The sequence below is a fragment of the Microcaecilia unicolor genome, chromosome 9 (genome assembly GCF_901765095.1).
Source record: "Microcaecilia unicolor chromosome 9, aMicUni1.1, whole genome shotgun sequence".
Classification (NCBI taxonomy): domain Eukaryota; kingdom Metazoa; phylum Chordata; class Amphibia; order Gymnophiona; family Siphonopidae; genus Microcaecilia; species Microcaecilia unicolor.
In genome coordinates this window covers 175,432,557-175,453,321 of record NC_044039.1, presented here as the reverse complement: position 1 = coordinate 175,453,321, position 20,765 = coordinate 175,432,557, and the positions used below count along the sequence as shown (strand labels likewise).

General features: G+C 43.3%; 1 protein-coding gene across 2 annotated transcripts in view; it reads right to left on the bottom strand.

Moving 5' to 3' along the window:
- LRRC9 (leucine rich repeat containing 9) overlaps positions 1–20,765 on the bottom strand; it is a 469,353-nt gene that overhangs the window by 166,854 nt on the left and 281,734 nt on the right. For both annotated transcript variants that reach the window (XM_030213856.1, XM_030213854.1), the window contains 3 exons: positions 12,676–12,867; positions 12,210–12,335; positions 11,659–11,799 (listed from right to left, as the gene is read on the bottom strand). In XM_030213856.1, the coding sequence (XP_030069716.1) occupies positions 11,659–11,799; positions 12,210–12,335; positions 12,676–12,867 (459 nt within the window). The remainder of the gene's footprint in view (positions 1–11,658; positions 11,800–12,209; positions 12,336–12,675; positions 12,868–20,765) is intronic.

Genomic DNA, 20,765 nt, shown 5'->3' with positions numbered 1-20,765 from the left:
ATTATTTATTTGGGGTGTTCCCAAGTATTAATGCGAAAACTGCAGACAGTTTAAAATGCTGTGTTGAGACTGATTTATTCTCTGAAACGATCTCATCATGTAACATTTTATTTGAAAATTGTCCTGTGTGATGTATAAGGTATTGTATGGGTTAGCTCCTTCATATTTGGTAAATTGTTTTGTTCTGTCAAATACAGAGCATAATGTTTGCTTAAAAATTTGTTTCCCATCTTTAAAGTGTAAATTTCGGAAGAAAATGATTATTACCTTATCAAGCTGCTAAATTGGGAAAAGATATTTCTTCTTTAATAATGCAAGCTCCAAGTTACATTCATTTTAGACGGTTGTTAAAGACATATTTCTTTCAGAGTTTTAATAAGAATTAATTGTTATAGGTACATTTTGCTAGTTGTATAATATTTTGTTTCCTGAATTGTTTAGTCTCTTTTTCTTTTGTAACCCACATCAAACCACAAGGTATTGCGGGCTATAAAAATGTTATGTTATTTTAATGTTTGTTATTTTTATGGTTTGATTGCCTTGGTATGCTGTTTTTGTTTCTATTCCATATTCCCCTTGAACTTCTAGTTAAGTAGATTATAAGTAACTAAATTAAATATAAACTAAAACCAGGTTTCAGATTTAGGGGTATGTTTACTAAGGTGCGTTAACTTTTAACACGCCTTTAAAGTTAAGGCATGTTAACATTTCTATAAATTTCTATGGGCGTGTTAGCGTTTAACACACGTTAACCATTAACACGCGCATTACCAACGCTAATGCGCCTATAGCACACCTTAGTAAACACAGGTGTTAGTTTTATAATGCAGATACAAGTTAGAAAAAAAAAAAGAATGATACATGTTTGTTTAGAGTCAAATAGATTAAAATCAAACAAGATCAAGGAAGGCATTGCTAACATACTATCCACCTTGGTCTAGGTACAAAATAAATACATAAATCATAAAACCACGTGGAGGGGCATTTTCAAATGGGGGCACCCATCTCTAATTTTATTTTCTATTTATTGATTGAAATATGTCAGTTTTTGGAATGTGCATCTGCCAGACCTAGTTTTAGACATCGCTGGAACCCGTGAGAAAAATTTCACTCATTTGGCCTTCAATCTCCAGCATTGCACTGGTAAATCTCCAGCGTTAGGATGAGCTGCCCTTGGCATCTTTGTTATTGTTTTCTGTGCTGGGTTTAAGTATTAGATCCTTATGGTGTTTTCCTATCTGTTTCCTTTTCTTCCCAGTTTCCTAGAGGGATTGCAGACAGGGCCTAATTCTTCCTATACAGTAAAGAAAAAAAAAACCCTGTCCTCTCACTGGTGGACTACTTGTTGTTAAATCTGCTATCTTGTTTCTACTAGAAAAGGACCTCAGTTGGCTGACAAAAACTGGAAGTGGTCAAAACCATGGAACCAGATAAGATCCATCCCAGGATATTGAGGCAGTGTATAGAGTTGTTGGGTCTTCTTAAAGATTTGTTTAATAGATCCTTGGAGAAAGGAGAGGTTCCATGGGATTGAAGAAGAGCGAATGTGGTTCCTCTTCACAAAAATGGAGATAAAGAAGGAAACTACAGGCTGGTAAGCCTCAGTTCAGTGGTTGGAAAAGTAATGGAGGCTGCTCTGAAGGAAAGGATAGTGAACTTCCTGGAATCCAATGGCAACATGGCTTTATCAAAGCAAAACCTTGTCAAATGAATTTGATTGAGGTGACTGGAGAATTGGATCAAGAACACACACACGTTAGATGCAGTCTACTTGGATTTCAGCAAAGCTTTTGGTATGGTTCCCCATAGAAGGCTCATGAATAAACTCAACAGGCTGAAGTTAGGACCTCAATGAGGTGAACTGGATTAGAAACTTGTTGACTGACAGATGATAGAGGGTGGTGGTAGGAATTTGTTCTGAGAAGAGAAAGGTGAGTAGTAGAGTACCTCAGGGGGGATTAGTACTGGGACTGATTTTTTTCAATATATTTGTGAACCACATTGCCAATGGATTAGAAGGTAAAATTTGCGTTTTTGCTGATGAAACAAAGATTTGTAACAGCGTGGATACCTCGTAAGAAGTGGACAACATGAGAAGTGATCTACAAAAATTTAAGAGTGGTCTAATGTTTTATAGTTAAAATTTAATGCAAAGAATTGCAGAATGATGCGCTTGAAAAGTAGAAATCCAAAGGAGCTGTATGTGCCAGGGGGCGAGAGGCTGATATGCATGGACTAGGAGAGGGACCTTGGTGTGATAGTGTCTGAGGATCTCAAGGTGGTGAATCAATATGACAAAGTGATGGCTGTAGCCAGGAGATTGTTATGCTGCTTAGAGAGAGGCATAACCAGCAGAAAAAAGGAGGTGCTACTGCCACTTAAAAGTATTGAGAGTCTGTCGCTAGAGGTTGTGGCAGCCATTTTCTGCAAGGAACTGTACCAGGCAGGAGTGAGTGGGCATTGCTCCTACCCATAGGACTCCACTACACAGTCCCAGGACCCTGTTTATTAAGCCACGCTATAGGCATGCTAACAATAGGGACACCCATTATATTCCTATGGGCATCTCTAGCATTAGCATGCGCTAAAACGTTTGTGAGCGGCTTAGTAAACGGCCCAGTAATTCAAAAGATAGGCCTGGGAGAGCCTATGGGGATGGGAGAAGGTGGGGTGGGGTTGTAATCTGCTTCGGGCAGGGTAGGAGGGGAGGGAGGAGGTTGTGATATGCTTCAGCAGGTGGGAGAGTGTTGTGATGCGCTTTGGAGGGGGAAGAGAGAGGGGATCTGCACATTTAGGCCAGGCAGTTATGTAAGTGCCATCTGATATAAAATGGAAAGATACCTTTTCATTGGACTAATTCAAAACATTTTTCTACTAGCTTTAAGAGGCAAAATCTGAGCAGAGGAAGAACTTAAGAACCCTCTGGACAGACCATTCATTAAATACTAATTACCCCATTATCCTTGGGGATTTTAACATTCACATAGATGAACCCCATGCACCTTTCTCGCAAGACTGCAGTACATTATGTTCTGACCTGAATCTTACACAAAATGTAAAGGGACCCACACACTGGGGTGGGCATACCCTTGACCTCATTTTTTTCTTCTACTTTAACAGATCACTTACTACAATTCCACGGATCATACACTGTGCCCTGGTCGGATCATTCACTCATAACGTTTCACTACATCACGAACCCTCTTACTATAAAACCTAGTTATATATTTACCACTTACAGAAATCTCTCCAAACTTACTGGTTCAACACTATTTGAACACTCAGCTCTTGATCTAGAAAATTTTATTATAAAGCAATTAGAACAAGTAACATCTTGGAACAAGTCTTTGCACCATTATAAACTAGAAAAAAACGCACATTTCTCCGTCAATCAGAACCAAGGTTCTCTGCAACACTTCGGCAGCATAAGCGCCAACCACGCCAGGCGGAGCACACTATTGAAAGACCTAAAACTCAAGGACAATTACTTAATCTTCCGAAAACATCTGAAGGTCCACTTTTTCAGAATGTACCTGCCTACTGATCCATCTTAGCCGATTTTGAGTGTCCTCAACTGCTTCCCGTCGTGGGGACGACCAAAGTTCACAGGGCGTGTCGGAAGCATAGCGAAGGCGGGACTGGGGCATGCCTAACACATGGGCATCCTCGACCAATAATGGAAAAAAGAAGGGCGTCCATGACGAGCATTTGGCCGACTTTACTTGGCCCATTTTTTTCCACGACCAAGCCTCGAAAAGGTGCCCAAACTGATCAGATGGCCACCAGAGGGAATCGGGGATGACCTCTCCTTACTCCCCCAGTGGTCACCAACCCCCTCCCACCCAAAAAACAATTTAAAAACATTTTTTGCCAGCCTCTATGCCAGCCTCAAATGTCATACCCAGCGCCATCACAGCAGTATGCAGGTCCCTGGAGCAGTTTTTAGTGTGTGCAGTGCACTTCAGGCTGGCGGACCCAGGCCCATCCCCCCCTTACCTGTTACACTTGTGCTGGTAAATGGGAGCCCTTCAAAACCCACCAGAAACCCACTGTACCCACATGTAGGTGCCCCCCATCACTCCTTAGGGCTATGGTAGTGTTGTACAGTTGTGGGTAGTGGGTTGGGGGGGGGGTTGGGGGCTCAGCACACAAGGTAAGGGAGTTATGTACCTGGGAGCAATTTGTGAAGTCCACTGCAGTGCCCCCTAGGATGCCCGGTTGGTGTCCTGGCATGTGAGGGAAACCAGTGCACTACAAATGCTGGCTCCTCCCATGAACAAAAGGCTTGGATTTGGTCGTTTCTGAGATGAGCGTTCTCGGTTTCCATTATGGCCAAAAATCGGGGATGACCATCTCTAAGAACGACCATCTCTAAGGTTGACCTAAATTTTGCAATTTGGGCGTTGTCACAATGGTGACTGTTTCCTTGTCTGTTTTCACCTCGCCCTCTGGTGGCCAGAACCAGTGGCTGCTATGGACTGTCACACATTCCAGACTTCAGCCCAGTCCGGTCCGGTTCTTCTGCTTCTCTTGTTTGTCCCTGCATAGCACCCGTAGCTGCCTTGTGATTCCTGCAGCTGAACTTCAGCTGCTTATGGGCTTTATTAACCACCTGGAAACTTCTGTGTTTGTGTTTGCATTGTCTAAGGTCCCTGGTATGTTGGTGTGCTTTGTGCACTTCTGCCTAGTCCAGTTTCTTTTCCGAGTTCCTTGTCTGTTTCTAGTTCGTTTGTGTGTAGTTTAGCTTTGGTTTTATTGCTTAGTTCCTAGTCTTGTTTCTGGTCTGTATTCCTTGTCTAGTTCTTGGTTGTCTGTGTTTCTTTCTTAGTGGCTACTTGGCAGCTTTCAGTCCTTGTTCTTGAGCCTGTCTGCTTTCTACCTAGTGTGGTATTGTCTGAGAGTCCTAGTCTAGTATTCTGCCTAGCCTCCCTTGTGTATTCTAGACCCCATGTGTATCCTGTTGGTATCCATTTCCTGCCCTGTCCTGTAAGTCCTGCCGGCCGCCTGCACCCAGGGGCTCCTCCTGGGGAACGGCGGACAAGCGCAGGTGAAGTCTAGCTGTTCCTGCTCTGCCTGTTCCAGCTTGTTTGCCTCAGCTGCAACTCCAGTACGGGGTTCCAGTCCTGTTCTGCCTTGTCTCTGGTTTGGGGGTGGTTTTGCCTGCCACTGCTTCTCCACGGCAGTGGTTCAAGGGCTCATAAACCCAGTGTTTCCTTGAGAACATAGTAACATAGTAGATGACGGCAGAAAAAGACCTGCACGGTCCATCTAGTCTGCCCAACAAGATAAACTCATATGTGCTACTTCTTGTGTATACCTTACCTTGATTTGTATCTGCCATTTTCAGGACACAGACCATAGAAGTCTTGCCCAGAACTAGCCCCATTTTCAGGACACAGACCGTAGAAGTCTTGCCCAGAATTAGCCCCACCACCCAACCACCAGCCCCGCCTCCCAATCTCGGCTAAGCTTCCGAGGATCCATTCCTTCTGCACAGGATTTCTTTATGTTTATCCCACGCATGCTTGAATTCCGCTACCATTTTCATCTCCACCACCTCCCGTGGGAGGGCATTCCAAGTATCTACCACTCTCTCCGTGAAAAAATACTTCCTGACATTTTTCTTGAGTCTGCCCTCCTTCACTCTCATATCATGTCCTCTCGTTCTACCGCCCTCCCATCTCCGGAAAAGGTTCGTTTGCGGATTAATACCTTTCAAATATTTGAACGTCTGTATCATATCACCCCTGTTTCTCCTTTCCTCCAGGGTATACATGTTCAGGTCCGCAAGTCTCTCCTCATACGTCTTGTAACGCAAATCCCATACCATTCTCGTAGCTTTTCTTTGCACCGCTTCCATTTTTTTGTACATCCTTAGCAAGGTACGGCCTCCAGAACTGAACACAATACTCCAGGTGGGGCCTCACCAACGACTTATACAGGGGCATCAACACCTCTTTTCTTCTGCTGGTCACACCTCTCTCTATACAGCCTAGCAACCTTCTGGCTACGGCCACCGCCTTGTCACACTGTTTCGTCGCCTTCAGATCCTCAGATACTATCACCCCAAGATCACTCTCCCCGTCCGTAACTATCAGACTCTCCCTGCCTAACACATACTTCTCCCGTGGATTTCTACTCCCTAAGTGTATCACTTTGCATTTCTTCGCATTGAATTTTAATTGCCAAACCTTAGACCATTCTTCTAGTTTCCGCAGATCCTTTCTCATATTTTCCACTCCCTCCCGGGTGTCCACTCTGTTACAAATCTTAGTATCGTCCGCAAAAAGGCAAACTGTACCTTCTAACCCTTCGGCAATGTCACTCACAAATACGTATATTGAACAGAATTGGTCCCAGCACTGATCCCTGAGGCACTCCACTACTCACCTTCCCCTCCTCTGAGTGAATTCCATTCACCACCACCCTCTGGTTTCTGTCCGTCAACCAGTTCCTAATCCTAACAGTCGTCCCCGACCGTATTATCGAAACAAAAGATGGATGCCCATCTTGTTTCAATAATACGGGTTTCCCCACTCCTTCACTGGGACGTCCTGCGAGAACATCCTCAGGAAAACATGGGCGCCCCTTTCGATTATGCCCCTCATAGTGGTAAATATTCAGCTGGTAGCAGCAAGTGTTTTTTTTTAGCCACCACCATCTTTATGCGCCAATATTCAATGTCAAGTCATGTCTGAGCACTGGCACTGAATATCTGGGTTTACGCGGCTGGCTATATCGTATGTGGATAAGTGCAATATTCAGCACTTAACCAACCTAAGCAACACTGCATAAGGATAGGATTATGTTTTATGAGGTCTGATTTGGCTGCTTAACTTAGAAAGCTGAGTACTGAATATCAGCACTTAACCACGTACATGCTAATTTCACCCCTGGATCACCTACAAAATAGCCAGTTTTCAGTTTTGCAGTCAGTGCTGATATTTGGCAGCAATAACCAGTTCATTGTCAATATCAATGGACAGCCTCACACAAGTAATTTAACCAGCCAGGAACTTCTCCTAGCCGCTCAAATCACTTTGAATATCAACCTGACAGTGTGCACTCTTAAAAAAATAGTGTGCCCTATTTCTGAAGGCAATATGGAATATATTTTTGGATTTCTCCTGGTCAATTTCGGGTATTAACAACATGAAACAACATGGGTTATGTTGTTGACATTTCCCTTGTTTTTAAATGACAACCCATCCTTAGTCAACAGCAATTGCAACTGGTAACAACGTACTCCTCCGACAATTTGACATGTCCAGTACCTTTGACATGGTTGATCATGGAATACTATTACATATACTAGAATACTTCGGAGTAGGAGGCACAGTTCTGAAATGGTTCAAAGGATTCCTGACCACAAGATTATACCAAGTCACAACGAATGCGGACAGATCACCCACATGGATACCTGAATGTGGAGTCCCCCAAGGACCCCCCTTTCACCAACCTTATTCAACCTAATGATGATACCGTTAGCCAAACTTCTAGCCAATCAAAACCTCAACCCCTACATATACGCAGATGACGTCACAATTTACATCCCGTTCCAACATGACCTAAATGAAATCACCAACGAGATCAACCAAAGCCTCCAAATAATGCACACCTGGGCAGATGCATTCCAACTAAAACTTAACGCAGAAAAAACACAATGTCTTGTACTCACCTCACAACATAACACAAAAAACTTCTCCACCATAATCACACCATACTGTTCTCTTCCTGTCTCACAAAACTTGAAAATTCTTGCAGTTACCATTGACCGAAACCTCACTCTTGATACCCATGTGAAGAACACAACGAAAAAGATGTTCTACTCTATGTGGAAACTCAAAAGAGTAAAACCTTTCTTCCCGAGATACATCTTCTGTACCCTGGTACAGTCAATGGTAATAAGTCATCTGGACTAATGCAACGCACTGTACGCTGGCTGCAAAGAACAGACTATCAAAAAACTCCAAACAGCCCAGAATACTGCCGCCAGACTCATATTTGGAAAAACGAAATATGAAAGTGCAAAACCCCTAAGAGAGAAACTACACTGGCTCCCACTTAAAAAACGCATTGCATTCAAGATCTGCACGATTGTACACAAAATCATTCACGCAGAGGTCCCAAGCTACATGCTAAACCTTGCGGACCTACCCCCCCAGAAACGCCACAAGATCATCCCGCAAATTTCTCAACCTGCACTTCCCCAGCTGCAAAGGGCTAAAATACAAGTTGATGCATGCCACTACCTTCTCTTACATGAGCACGCAGTTATGGAATGCATTACCTACAGACCTGAAAACAATCGACGAAACAACTTATCTTTCGCAAATCTCTGAAGACATACTTCTTCAATAAGGCCTACAATGAGAACCTACAACCTCACTAATCCACCTCATCCAACCCACTCAGTTATGAAAGCCCACCTTCTATACCTAACCTAATTACTCCCTTCTTTCTTCCTTTACTTAATCTCTGCACATTACTAAATGTATCTGATATCCTGGAACGACAATGTTAACAAAACTATGTAAGCCACATTGAGCCTGCAAATAGGTGGGAAAATGTGGGATACAAATGCAATAAATAATTATCATGTCCCCACATGTACATTAAAATTGCCTAAAATCATTAACTTATCAAAATCAGTTGTTAACAACAAAAGACACTAAGAGGGGTATTTTCAAAGCACTTAGACTTACAAAGTTTTATAGTAACCTATGGAAGTTTGTAAGTCTAAGTACTTTGAAAATGAGCCCCTAAGAGGCTTATTTTCGAAAGAGAAGGGTGCCCATCTTTCCACACAAATCGGGAGATGAGTGTCCTTCTCCCAGGGTCACCCAAATCGGCATAATCGAAAGCCGATTTTGGGCGTCCTTAACTGCTTTCCATCGCGGGGACGACCAAAGCTCATGGGGGCGTGTCGGAAGCGTAGCGAAGGCGGGACTGGGGTGTGCTTAACACATGAGCATCCTAGGCCGATAATGGAAAAAAGACGAGCATCTCTGAGGAACACTTGGGCGACTTTACTTGGTCCTTTTTTTTTTACGACCAAGCCACAAAAATGTGCCCTAAATGACCAGATGGCCACCGGAGGGAATCGGGGATGACCTCCCCCTATTCCCCCAGTGGTCACTAACCCCCTCCCACCCTAAGACAAAATGTTAAAATATATTTTTTCCAGCCTCTATGCCAGCCTAAAATATCATACCTGGCTCCATGACAGCAGTATGCAGGTCCCTGGAGCAGTTTTAGTGGGTACTGCAGTGCACTGCAGGCATCCCCCCCCCCCCCCACCTGTTACACTTGTGGTGGTAAATGTGAGCCCTCCAAACCCCACCACAAACCCACTGTACCCACATCTAGGTGCCCCCCTTCATCCCTAAGGTCTATGGTTGTGGTGTACAGTTGTGGCGAGTGGGTTGGGGGCTTAGCACACAAGGTAAAGGAGCTATGCACCTGGGAGCTTTTTTAAGTCCACTGCAGTGCCCCCTAGGGTGCCCGGTTGGTGTCCTGGCATGTGAGGGAAACCAGTGCACTACGAATGCTGGCTTCTCCCTTGACCAAATGGCTTGGATTTGATCGTTTCTCAGATGGGCGTCCTTGGTTTTCATTATCGCTGAAAATTGGGGACGGCCATCTCTAGGGACGACCATCTCTAAGGTCGACCTAAATGTTGAGATTTGAGCCTCCCTGACCGTATTATCGAAACAAAAGATGGCTGCCCATCTTGTTTCGATAATACTGGTTTCCCCGCCCCTTCGCTGGGACGTCCTGCGAGGACGCCCTCAGGAAAACTTGGGCACCACGTTCGATTATGCCCCTCCACATACTCTTCCCACTCCTCTGACAAAGGTCTAGGGGGAAAGTAAACCAATAAAATACCTGCATAAATGCTAGCGGGTGCCTAGGCACTATTAAGCAAATACCCACTTAATTTGCATAGCGTGTAATTGAAAGGAGGTATACATAGGGGTACAGCATGGGCAAGACATAGGAGGAGGTTCCTATCTACACATGTAACTTACAGAATACTGTAAATTATAAGTGTCCCTGCCACATTTAGGCATCCCCACTTACATCAGCTCTATCATATGGTTGGTGTAACTGCAGATGCCTACAGTAAATGTTAGTAGGTTATGCTTGCTGGGCACTCAGTTTCTGTTATAGAACACGTTCCAACTGTGTGGGCATAGGCGCCCGGTATAAGAGGCTTGGAGAGGCTAAGCCTCCCCTGCTGTGCTCTGAGGGGTTTAAATTGTTGATTTACCTCCATCCTCACAGCAGGAGCTGCAGTGAAAGCCCTCTAGCCTTGTGTAACCAGTTGTAGAAATTGGTTTATGGTTTAATTTGTTTACCTTACTGCTGGGAGAGCAGGGGGCGGGGGGTTGGCTGGCGGTGTCCTGGGTTGCCAGGGAGATATTTAACGAGGATGATTTCCTGACCTGCACTGAGGACAGATAGCAGCAGAACCGGATGCTGGGCCAGCATGATCAGAAAAAGTCACCAGACAAAAAAGGTAGAAAAGATAATTTTATTTTCATTATAGTGTTTGGAATATGTCCACTTTGAGAATCAGGTGCTCAACATTAAAAGTTTATATTTATTTATTAATTTATGGCATTTTATCCCACATTAAAGATGAATTAGGGTGTTTTGTGGCTCTACATGAGAATTGAGATGATATGATCCCTTGTTTCATATTGTTGACGGTCTGCATTTTCCGTATGGGTGGTATATTGGTGTATTAGGTTCTGCCCAGTGTAATATTTATGGTACAGTAAGGTTCTGAGTGTGTTTTTCCACAAAGTTGTGCATAGTGTTTTGCAGTTGAGCGATTGTGCTTAGAATATGCTTTGAGCAACTACTTTATTCTTTGACATATGATACATATCTAATATCTAAATTTAATAAAAGGTATTAATTGTGACTTTTATATTTATTTATTTTTTCTGTGTTATCAGACAATTATGGATTTAAGCTCCACCCCTGGCCCCACCCCCTTTAGCCTCCCCAAACAGTTGGGCCACCGACCGCCTATGTTGTATGGGGGCACAATATGCTCTCCCTGAGTGAAACCATTCTTTTTGCATGTTTTCTTTTGTAAAATAGCTGTTCCCACTATACTTGTTGCCAAATACACATATATTCCTGCACGTCCTTATACATATTTTACAAAAAGCTCTGCATTCAGCAAACCCCATTTGTAAAATATTTTGTATATTTTGAAAGTTCCAACTTGGGCAACCCTTTCCTGACCTACATTTTTTGAGGGGCCCTAAGCAGTGAAATGACTGCTACTTTATTTTTAGTCAAATATCAAAATTCCAATAAATAAATATATAAAGTTAGGCCTTATGTTTGTGGATTCCTTTTGTAATTTTGAAATTATTTTTCTTTCACAGTTTTTCAATACTTTTGTGTAGATAAATTCACTTAAAGGAACATTTTGTAAAGATTGTTTCCCTGAAGGGAGAAAGAGGAAGAGCTGGTAGGCTTGGCTTCACCTTGGCCTGTTACAGTTGTTTTGCTTATTAAATTATATATCATCACCCAATAAAATACATATCTCAGATACCATAAACAGGATACTATACAGTTGCCATGATAGAACTAAATGTAAAATAAAAATTATATAATTAAATTTGGTCTTACCAGAGAATACCAGCTGGGATTGAACTCAGAATTTAAATTCAGTTTGTTCTTGCTAGTCTGATTCAAAATTTGGGCAGATGACAATAAACTAAGTGTATGGGGTCTCTCTTTATCAGTTCTGGCATGGAGTAATAGAGACATCTAACAAAAGGAAAAAGTGATTAAATTAAAGGATCATCTGCAGCACAGATAAAGTTTGAGGTAGGCAGTGCCCCCCCAAATAAAAAATGTTGCACATGCTCAGTTGATTCTCCTCTTCCCCCTCTCAATTTGACTACATTGTCCTTTGCCCCACAAAGTACGCAGGTAGACTACACCTATGATCCCCAGCACTGGCCATCCCAGGAACAAGAAGAATTATGCTAGGAACTAAACTCAGGTCTTTCTGCATAATGATGAATGGCACTACTACTGAGCTACTGGGCTGCCACCTGCTGCTGCTTTTAATACTTTGCATAATACCAAAATTGGCAGATCAGTGGTATATCAAGTGTGGAATAAACATAAACATTTGTGAAGAACATCATCATAAGACTTAGTAAAAGGTTAACCTGAGTAATCTTTGCTCCAGTAGTAAAATGTAGAGCTTTAGCAACTTCTTCTTCAGTTACAACAATACCATCCAAATGAGTAAGAGTCCTTAAACGGCTAATGGCTGTGAAGCGCACCGAAGCTGGCTTGGAAAAATTAACAGTTATCTTAATACATATTTTAAACAAATACACTTTAAAGATCAAGGATACATCAAACTTAGTTAAAAAAAAATCAAACAAATCAAAATTAGTATACTGACTGATGAAATCCAGCAACATAATGTGTAAGTGCACAACCTTGCACAGAAGTTTTTTAAGACATCAGAGAAATTAAAACACACTTTGGAAGAAAAAGAATCCATTTAAGTGCAGAAATATAAATGATGGGCCAAACTAAATGATTTTATAGCCTTTTGTTATTTTCCATATATGACAGAAGACTACACTGGATACTATAACAAAATTAAACTGAAAACTACAGTACCTTCTGCCATGGGTTGTTTCCAAGATGGAGAATTAAAAGCTGTGATGTATATTTGCATAATGTATTTATTTCTTCTTTAGTCTTTTTTAGCTGATTCCAGCTTAAATCTAAGTATTTCAGTTTTGCCAAGCTTTTAAAACCTTCCAGGGTTATTACACGATTATGACTTGCATCCAGATATTCTAAATTAGACTAAAATGTGGAAATACAAAAATTAGCAACTGATTTCATTAAAATATTTAGCCACAATATAATGCAGTTGTCAGGCGCCATGACCAGAGCCTATAGTAAGCACTCTGTTATTATACAATTACCCTCCACCCCCCGGATCTATATATGGCGACTAAAGTTGTGCACGCAAATCATCACGCGTAGCTGATCTGTGTATGCAACTTAAATGTTTAACAAGCTAATCAGCGCCGATACATGCAATTATTGGCACTAACTGGTACTAATTAGAATTTATGCACACAATTTTCTAAGTATATTCTGTAAAGTGGTGCGCATAAATTCTAATGTGTGGTTCACAAAAGTGGGCAGGATCATGGGAGAGGCATGGGCATTCCTGAAAATTGTGCGCACTGTTATAGAATATGTCTGATCCATGCCTAAATAAGATATGGGCATTCACACCAGGTTTTAGTTGGTGTAAATGGTTGTGCTTAAAATTTAGTTGCGGGGATGGACACTACGCATAATCTATAAACCGTGCTGAATGGTATGCAAGGTTTATAGAACAGTGCTAAGTGCAGTTTTTTAAAGCCATATATAGAATTCCCCCCATATGACTGAAATGCTATTTAAATTAACTAGAAGTTCTATACAGAACAAATGGAGCCTACTTTCTGGACTGCCCTATCTGGATTTTAGAAGGCTTAGGTGTCATTTGTACATACAAATAGTCAAATTAGATGTACAAAAGGGCATATATAAGTAGCGATTCTAGAAAGGGCGCTATTTATATACACATTCAAGGTTCATTAAGGGGGTAATTCTATACACAGGGCACCCTTGTGAGATGTCCAATAAAGTGCCTATCAGGTTTATTTTCGAAAGAGAAGGACGCCCATCTTCCGACACAAATCGAAAGCCAATTTTGGGCGTCCTCAACTGCTTTCCGTCGCAGGGATGACCAAAGTTCACGGGGGTGTGTCGGCAGGGTACCGAAGGCAGGACGGGGGTGTGGTTAAGAGATGGGCGTCCTCGGCCGATAATGGAAAAAAGAAGGGCGTCCCTCGCGAGCATTTGGTTGACTTTACTTGGTCCTTTTTTTTTTCACGACTAAGCCTTGAAAAGGTGCCTGAACTGACCAGATGACCACCGGAGGGAATCGGGGATGACCTCCTCTTACTTCCCCAGTGGTCACCAACCCCCTCCAACGAAAACAAATTTTTTTTAAAAAATTTTTTGCCAGCCTCAAATGTCATACCCAGCTCCATCACAGCAGTATGTAGGTCCCTGGAGCAGTTTTTAGTGGGTGCAGTGCACTTCAGGCAGGCGGACCCAGGCCCCTCCCCCCTACCTGTTACACTTGTGGTGGTAAATGTGAGCCCTCCAAAACCCACTGTACCCACATGTAGGTGCCCACCTTCATCCTTAAGGGCTATGGTAGTGGTGTACAGTTGTGGGGAGTGGGTTGGGGGGGCTCAGAACCCAAGGTAAGGGAGCTATGCACCTGGGAGCAATTTCTGAAGTCCACTGCAGTGCCCCCTAGGATGCCCGGTTGGTGTCCTGGCATGTCAGGGGGACCATTGCACTACAAATGCTGGCTCCTCCCACCACCGAATGCCTTGGATTTGGTAGTTTTTGAGATGGGCGTCCTCGGTTTCCATTATCGCAGAAAACCGGAAACAACCATTGTACCATGATATAAGTTTAATTCTCAGAGTTATTGCTTTTGCTGGATCAGATCCAAATCATATAAAATATACAGCTGCAAAGACCTTACTTCCCCCCTCTCCTCTGGAAAACTACTGAGAAGCTGGATGAATACCTAAGGCCATCAACACCTCTCCAAAAATAGCAGCACCTAACAAAAGACTATACATCCACCTATTCTCAGTCAAGGACTAAGCCTATTTAAACTCAATCACCCTCAGACAATGGACCAGCAGATGTTCCTTTCCAAAGACAGCTATCTCAGAGACTGCAGTAACAAAAAACTACACCTCCACCTATTTTCAGACAAAGACTAAGCCCATCTAAGCTCAATCACTCTCAGACAATGGACTAGCAGATGTCCAGGCAGGAAGTCTTATAATGTCATTGAACATGTGACCTGTTACCATGCTCCATCTCAAAACTAGATGCCCAGAATTCAGCTACCCAGGAGCTTTCTAATTGGACCAAGGGCAACCACCTGACGCGAGTCTAAAAATAGCCTGGTAGATAAAGGCCCAGTTCAGACACTTTAAAAGCAGGGGCTCTTTCTTTAGAAGGATAGTTCTTCCTGGCTGTTCCTGATGCTCCTGTCCTAGTCGCCGCTGCCCTGAAGTGATTAAATCTAAAAGCAAGCTAGAATCTCCTGGAATCCTGACTTCTCAAGCTGGACATCACATCCACCTGAAAGAAACGGCTTCAAGCTCCATCAGACAGCAAATCTACAAAGAAACTTCCTGTTCCAGCAAGGATCTCCTGCATCACTCTCCATAGCAGCCTCCATCAATGTGAGTTATCCAGCTTCATTTACAATCAAACCTGTTATTTTGTAGCATACTTCCATTGGTAAAAGATCCTCTCTAAAATTGCCTCTCTATTGTAAACTTGTTACCTTGCCTGTATTAGAAATAAACATTTTCTTTTTAAAGTTAACTATCTGGCCTTTATATTCGGGAAAGCACATGTCCTCACATGTGCAAGCTCCAAATGCTTTAAGCACATGTTCCTAAACGTACAATGCAGGTTAATGTAATTCATTCAAATTTAGTGTATTTACTTCCCCTTTTCCTTACATATGCTTATCTTATTACCTTATAGGTAATTGGGGGATAATAAAACAGAATAGAATCAAAATATATCTTAAAACTTAGAAATACAGCACATGTTGCGACCACATGCTCTGAGCGATCCCCTCTATTCTTAAATATCATTTTGGAACTGTAACACCATCTCTAAGGTCGACCTAAATGTTGAGACTTGGGTGTCCCTGACCGTATTATCGAAACGAAAGAACGTCCATCTTGTTTTGATAATACGGGTTTCCCCGCCCCTTCGCTGGAACGTCTTTAGAGATGGACACCCTTAGAGATGGTCGTCCCCGTTCGATTATGCCCCTCCACGTCAACATTATTTTTTAAAGTCAACATATTTTCCTATTTTGTTTTTGTTACATTTGTACCCCACGCTTTCCCACTCATGGCAGGCTCAATGCGGCTTACATGGGGCAATGGAGGGTTAAGTGACTTGCCCAGAGTCACAAGGAGCTGCCTGTGCCTGGTGGGAATTGTAAAATGTGCTCCCAGATCCAGCCCCCATTGCATGCAAATGCACACATACAAATTTATCTGTGCTGTAAAAAAAGGAGTAAATTTGTATATGTTTGTATTTTATTTCAGTTTGATTTACTTTCTTAGAAACAGAGAACCATGACCTTTCCAGTCTGCCCATCTTCAGTAACCACTAACTCCTCCTTTTCCTAAGAGATCCCACATGTCTGTCCCACGACATCTTAAACGTCTGACAGTCTTCATCTCCACAACCTCCATCGGGAGGCCTTTCCATGCATCCTAAGACTATTTCCTCTTAACTTCATCTTATGCCCTCTCATTCCAGAGGCTTCCCTCATTTGAAAAAGGCTCATCTTCTGTACATTAACACCATTGAGGTGTTTAAATGTCTCTTATCATATCCCTTCTCTCCTGCCTCTCTTGAAGTGTATACATGTTGAGGTTCATGAGCCTGTCCCTATATGTTTTATGACCGAGACCACTGACCAATTTTGTAGCTGCCCTCTGGACCGACTCCATCCTGATTATATCTTTCCATAAGTGCAGTCTCCGGAGACTTGTACAAGGGCACTATCACCTCTTTTTTTCCTGTTGGTCATCCCTCTCCTTATGTACTTAAGCATCCTTTTGGCTTTGAACGTCACCTTTTCTACCTGTTTGGCCACCTTAAGGTCATCAGACACAATCACTCCCAAATCCTGCTCTTATTTCATACACAGACGCTCTTTACCCCCTATACTGTACCTTTCCCTCGGGTTTTTGTGACCCATATGCAAATCTTAGTTGCCAAATTTGGACCAGTCTTCAAGCTTCGCCAGATCCTTCCTCATGCTATCCACACCCTTTGGGGTGTCCACCCTATTACAGAGTTTGGTATCATTCACAAAGAGACAAACCTTACCAGACAACCCTTCCATAAAACGAAAGCTACATACCTGTAGAAGGTATTCTCTGAGGACAGCAGGCTGATTGTTCTCACAAATGGGTGACGTCCACGGCAGCCCCTCCGATCGGAGATCTTCACTAGCAACAGCATTTGCTAGCCCTCGCGTGCGCATGCGCAACTGTCTTCCCGCCCGAACGCGCTCGTGTTCGTCAGTCTAGTACATAGCAAAGACATAGACAAGGGAAGACACATCTCCAAAGGGGAGGCGGGCGGGTTGGTGAGAGCAATCAGCCTGCTGTCCTCGGAGAATACCTTCTACAGGTATGTAGCTTTCGCTTTCTCCGAGGACAAGCAGGATGCTTGTTCTCACGAATGGGGTATCCCTAGCCCCCAGGCTCACTCAAAACAACAAACAGGGTCAATTGGGCCTCACAATGGCGAGGACATAACTGAGATTGACCTAAACTTATTCAACTAACTGAGAGTGCAGCCTGGAACAGAATAAAAATGGGCCTAGGGGGGTGGAGTTGGATTCTAAACCCCGAACAGATTCTGCAGCACCGACTGCCCGAACCAACTGTCGTGTCGGGTATCCTGCTGAAGGCAGTAATGAGATGTGAATGTGTTGACGGATGACCACGTCGCAGCCTTGCAAATCTCTTCCATAGTGACTGACTTCAAGTGGGCCACTGACGCTGCCATGGCTCGAACACTATGAGTCGTGACATGACCCTCAAGAGTCAGCCCAGTCTGGGCATAAGCGAAGGAAATGCAATCTGCTAGCCAATTGGATATGGTGCGTTTCCCGACAGCCATTCCCCTTCTGTTGGGATCAAAAGAAACAAACAATTGGGCGGACTGTCTGTGGGGCTGTGTCCGCTCCAGCTAGAAGGCCAATGCTCATTTGCAGTCCAATGTGTGCAGCTGGCGTTCAGCAGGGCGGGTATGAGGACGGGGAAAGAATGTTGGCAAGACAATTGACTGGTTCAGATGGAACTCCGACACCACCTTCGGCAAGAACCTAGAGTGAGTACGGAGGACTACTCTGTTATGATGAAATTTGGTATAAGGAGCATGAGCTACCAAGGCTTGAAGCTCACTGACTCTGCGAGCTGAAGTGACTGCCACCAAGAAAATGACCTTCCAGGTCAAGTACTTCAGATGGCATGAATTGAGTGGCTCGAAAGGAGCTTTCATCAGCTGGGTGAGAACGACATTGAGATCCCATGACACTGTAGGAGGTTTGATGGGGGGGGGGGGGGGGGGCTTTGACAAAAGCAAACCTCTCATGAAGCGAACAACTAAAGGCTGTCCAGAGATCGGCTTACCTTCCACACGGTAATGGTATGCACTAATCGCACTAAGATGAACTCTTACAGAGTTGGTCTTAAGACCAGACTCAGACAAGTGCAGAAGGTATTCAAGCAGGGTCACACCAGACAGCAAACCTCCGCCATAGAAAGAAGTAACTCTTTTTAGTGGAATCTTTCCTGGAAGCAAGACAGACCCAGGGAGACACCCTTGGAGAGACCCAAGGAGGCAAAATCTATGCTCTCAACATCCAGGCCATGAGAGCCAGAGACCGGAGGTTGGGATGCAGAAGCGCCCCCTCGTTCTGAGTTATTAGGGTCGGGAAACACTCCAATCTCCACGGTTCTTCGGAGGACAACTCCAGAAGAAGAGGGAACCAGATCTGACGCGGCCAGAAAGAAGCGATCAGAATCATCGTGCCTCGGTCTTGCCTGAGTTTCAGCAAAGTCTTCCCCACCAAAGGTATGGGAGGATAAGCATACAGGAGGCCTTCCCCCCAATCCAGCAGAAAGGCATCCGACACTAGCCTGCCGTGGGCCTGAAGTCTGGAACAGAACTGAGGGACCTTGTGGTTGGCTCGGGTAGCAAAGAGATCCACCAAGGGGGTGCCCCACGCTTGGAAGATCTCGTGTACCACCTTGGAATTGAGTGACCAATCGTGAGGTTGCATGATCCTGCTCAACCTGTCGGCCAGACTGTTGTTTACGCCTGCCAGATATGTGGCCTGAAGACACATGCCGTATCTGCAAGCCCAAAGCCACATTCTGATGGCCTCCTGACACAGAGGGCGAGATCAGGTGCCCCCCTGCTTGTTGATGTAATACATGGCAACCTGGTTGTCTGTCTGAATTTGAATAATTTGATGGGGCAGCCAATCCCTGAAAGTCCTTAGAGCGTTCCAGACCGCTCGTAACTCCAGGAGATTGATCTGTAGACCTTGTTCCTGGAGGGACCAACTCCCTTGGGTGTGAAGCCCATCAACATGAGCTCCCCATCCCAGGAGAGACGCATCCGTCATCAGCACTTTTTGCGGCTGAGGAATTTGGAAGGTGTTGGAATGTAATTGTATTTTACATGCATTGACTGTCACCTATTATTTCTCTGTGATTACTCTGTGACCTCTGATGTAAATTACTTAGAGAGGTCACACAGCTATGTAACTTCCTGTGGGGGTTAGACACAGCAGATGCAGCACATGGAGCACATGGAGCTCATGATCTCTCCTAACCTGAGAGGATCTATGGTGGTGTGAGCATCCATTACCATCTAAGCACATGGAAGGAGCTGATAATACAAATGTATAGTAATATGTATATATAAGCCTGTCTGATTATAATCAAACTACAAACTGTGAGTAAACAGATGTTTTGTTACTTCAACTTTAAAGTGACTCAGCAGTGAATCATTCAGGGGTGAATGAGAGAGAGATGAAGAAAGAAATTAACATTTCTAAAGCTGAAGCTGTGTGTACTAAAATCTGCTAATTATTTACTACAAATAATCCAACAAAAGGGTTATGGGCCCAGGGCTCAGGAATTGAAAAAGAAGAGAAATATTACCAGGCAGAAAAAAAGGCCACATTTTTCTCTTAAGTTTTAAAGGAAAGATTCAGTCTGTCTCTCTCTCCCCCCACACAGCAGACAGAAGGCTAAGAAAATGGCTGAGGGAAGAAATTCACCATTTTTCTATTCTCTCAAGGTGCCTAAATTAACTGAGTTTAATTATCGGCAGTGGGAACTAAGATTCATATGTCTCCTTCGAGCAAAAAGATTAAATATATGCTTAGACCAAGACAGAACAGATGAAAATATGGCTGAATGGGACAATGCAAACTATTATGTGAAGTGCATGCTTTTGGAAGCTCTCTCAGAGAAACAAGCCATATTAGTGGAGGGAAAAGATACACCAAAGGACATTTTATATAAACTGAGAACTATGTATGCAACTACATATGCAAAGCAGCAACCAATTTGGTTAGCAGAGTTGAATGAAACCAAATTAAGGGATAAAAGTAAATGTAATGATCACATTATGCATCTTATGTCTTCATTTCAAAAGTTAGAACTTTCTGGAATTCCCATGTGTGATGCATTGAAAAGAGCATTTCTTTTTACCTCACTATCAAAGAAGTTTGATGTTTTTAGGTCTGTAAATGAGGCCATTGAAGGGCAATCTTTTGAACAGGCAACATCAAAACTAAGGCAGGAATGCATAATAAATGATTCTGAGGAGATGTGTTCTCAAAGCAAGTCAGAGAGAAATGAAACAAATTTCTTGGCAAAGAACAGAGGAAGGCGGAGCTATGGGAAAACTCCACCCAAGGGCAAGCTGATTTGCTACTCATGTGGAAAGGAGGGACATGTATCTAAATGGTGTAAGGAAACACAAAACACTCCCTCAAGCTCACCTAAGCCAATGGAACTAAAGAATTTTCAAACCAGGAAATG